General features: G+C 44.7%; 1 protein-coding gene across 1 annotated transcript; it reads right to left on the bottom strand.

Annotated features, from left to right (window-relative positions):
• Window positions 1-212: 212 nt before the first annotated feature.
• On the bottom strand, window positions 213-1,382 carry hrh2a (histamine receptor H2a). Its single transcript, XM_060903612.1, has one exon. The coding sequence runs from the start codon at window positions 1,380-1,382 to the stop codon at window positions 213-215; it is 1,170 nt and encodes a 389-aa protein (XP_060759595.1).
• Window positions 1,383-1,608: the final 226 nt, after the last annotated feature.

Genomic DNA, 1,608 nt, shown 5'->3' on the forward strand with positions numbered 1-1,608 from the left:
CCAAGCGACCACTACCTGACGTCATCACATACCACAGGAAGCCCATCTGGTATTCTAAAAAATGCTTTTTTTTTTTCTCGAAAATGATTTGGTCTCTGAAAATGAAAGTTAGATTTGTGAATTTTACAACTAATTTTATACAAAATATGTTTGAAAATCAATCTGATGGAGGATTCATTTAAGTAAAATTAAATACATTTATACTGTGGTCCCTATATTGAGTATTCTAATTGTTGTCCATTAGTTTCATTTCTCCAATACCTGTTGTTGCAATCGGACAGGACAGTGACGATGCTGAGAGACGTCCCATTGCCCCCATCCCCGTTTCCTTTACTCATATCCTGTAGCATGATACAGGCTCCAGGTATAAACTCTGCCCTGCTGCTGGCAGGGGTGATTCCATTCAACAGCTCCGCTTCTAGTACAGTAGTAGGCGTTCCTATTACTGTTTGAAGACCCCTCCAGCCACACAACAACCTGCCATAAGCAGACCGAAAGTCTCTATTGAGCGCTGCATAAAGGAATGGGTTTAGCGTGGAGTTAACATAGCCTAGCCACAGCACCACTGAGTATAGCGTATGTGGAGGCTCGCTCTCCTTTTTTATCCCCATAATGGTGAAAAATGTAAAATAGGGAAACCAGCAAACGACAAAGGCCCCCAATACAACTGCTAATCTCACTGCAGCTTTGTGTTCACGTAGTGCTAACACCGAAGCTCCTGATAACGAAGACATGTTGGTTGAAGAGCAAGCTCGATGTATGGAAGAGATCCGCTTTGCCTGGGCCCGTGCAATGCGGAACACTCGGTAATAAGTCCAGCACATTGCCACCAAGGGGAGATAAAAAGTTGCTACTGAATCCACTAGCACATAAGTGGGATTTAGCTCAAAGCGACAGTTTTCCTCAGGGTCGTCCTTACCATGATTCTGCACCGTTTGATCCACTGTGTTCCAGCCCAGATGAATAGGAACAAACGAGACACCAATGGACACCAGCCAGATCACTGCTAATGATGTACCAACATGCCATGGCAGCACCAGTGTTGGGTAACGTAAAGGCACCGTGACTGCAATGTAGCGATCTATGCTTATGGCTAGGAGGTTAAGGATAGAAGCAGTGCTCAGCATGACGTCCATTGAAATGTAGACATTGCAGAAGTGAGCTCCCAGTGGCCATTTCTCAATCACCTCATTGAGAGCGGAGAAAGGGAGGACGAGAGCTCCCAGTAGAAGGTCAGTAATGGCCAGGGACACGATGAAGCAGTTGGTGACACTACGCAGGCGTCTGGTTGCACACACAGCCAGACACACCAGTATGTTTCCACACACCGTTAGCAAGATGAGGAAGGCCAGAATCACACCTAATACTATCTTAAACCACATTGTAATACTAATGGATGTAAGAGGGAAAGCAAGTGTATCTTAACGTGGGTAGTTGATGATTTTTAAGTGAAGAAACAACATGCTGCATGTATGGGCGTCCTTTAGATCTCTGTGTTGTTTTCCAGAAAATGCATACTCAAGTCCACTGTTTGACCTTTCACAGGTGAATCCTTGTTTGGGGGCAAAGGAGGTGATTTTATAACACATGTTAGAATCTGCTGGCATC

This window comes from Neoarius graeffei, chromosome 2 (assembly GCF_027579695.1).
Source record: "Neoarius graeffei isolate fNeoGra1 chromosome 2, fNeoGra1.pri, whole genome shotgun sequence".
Lineage (NCBI taxonomy): Eukaryota > Metazoa > Chordata > Actinopteri > Siluriformes > Ariidae > Neoarius > Neoarius graeffei.

Coding starts and splice junctions, on each gene's coding strand:
- hrh2a (XM_060903612.1), bottom strand. CDS start 1,382: ATGTGGTTTAAGATAGTATTAGGTGTGATTCTGGCCTTCCTCATCTTG.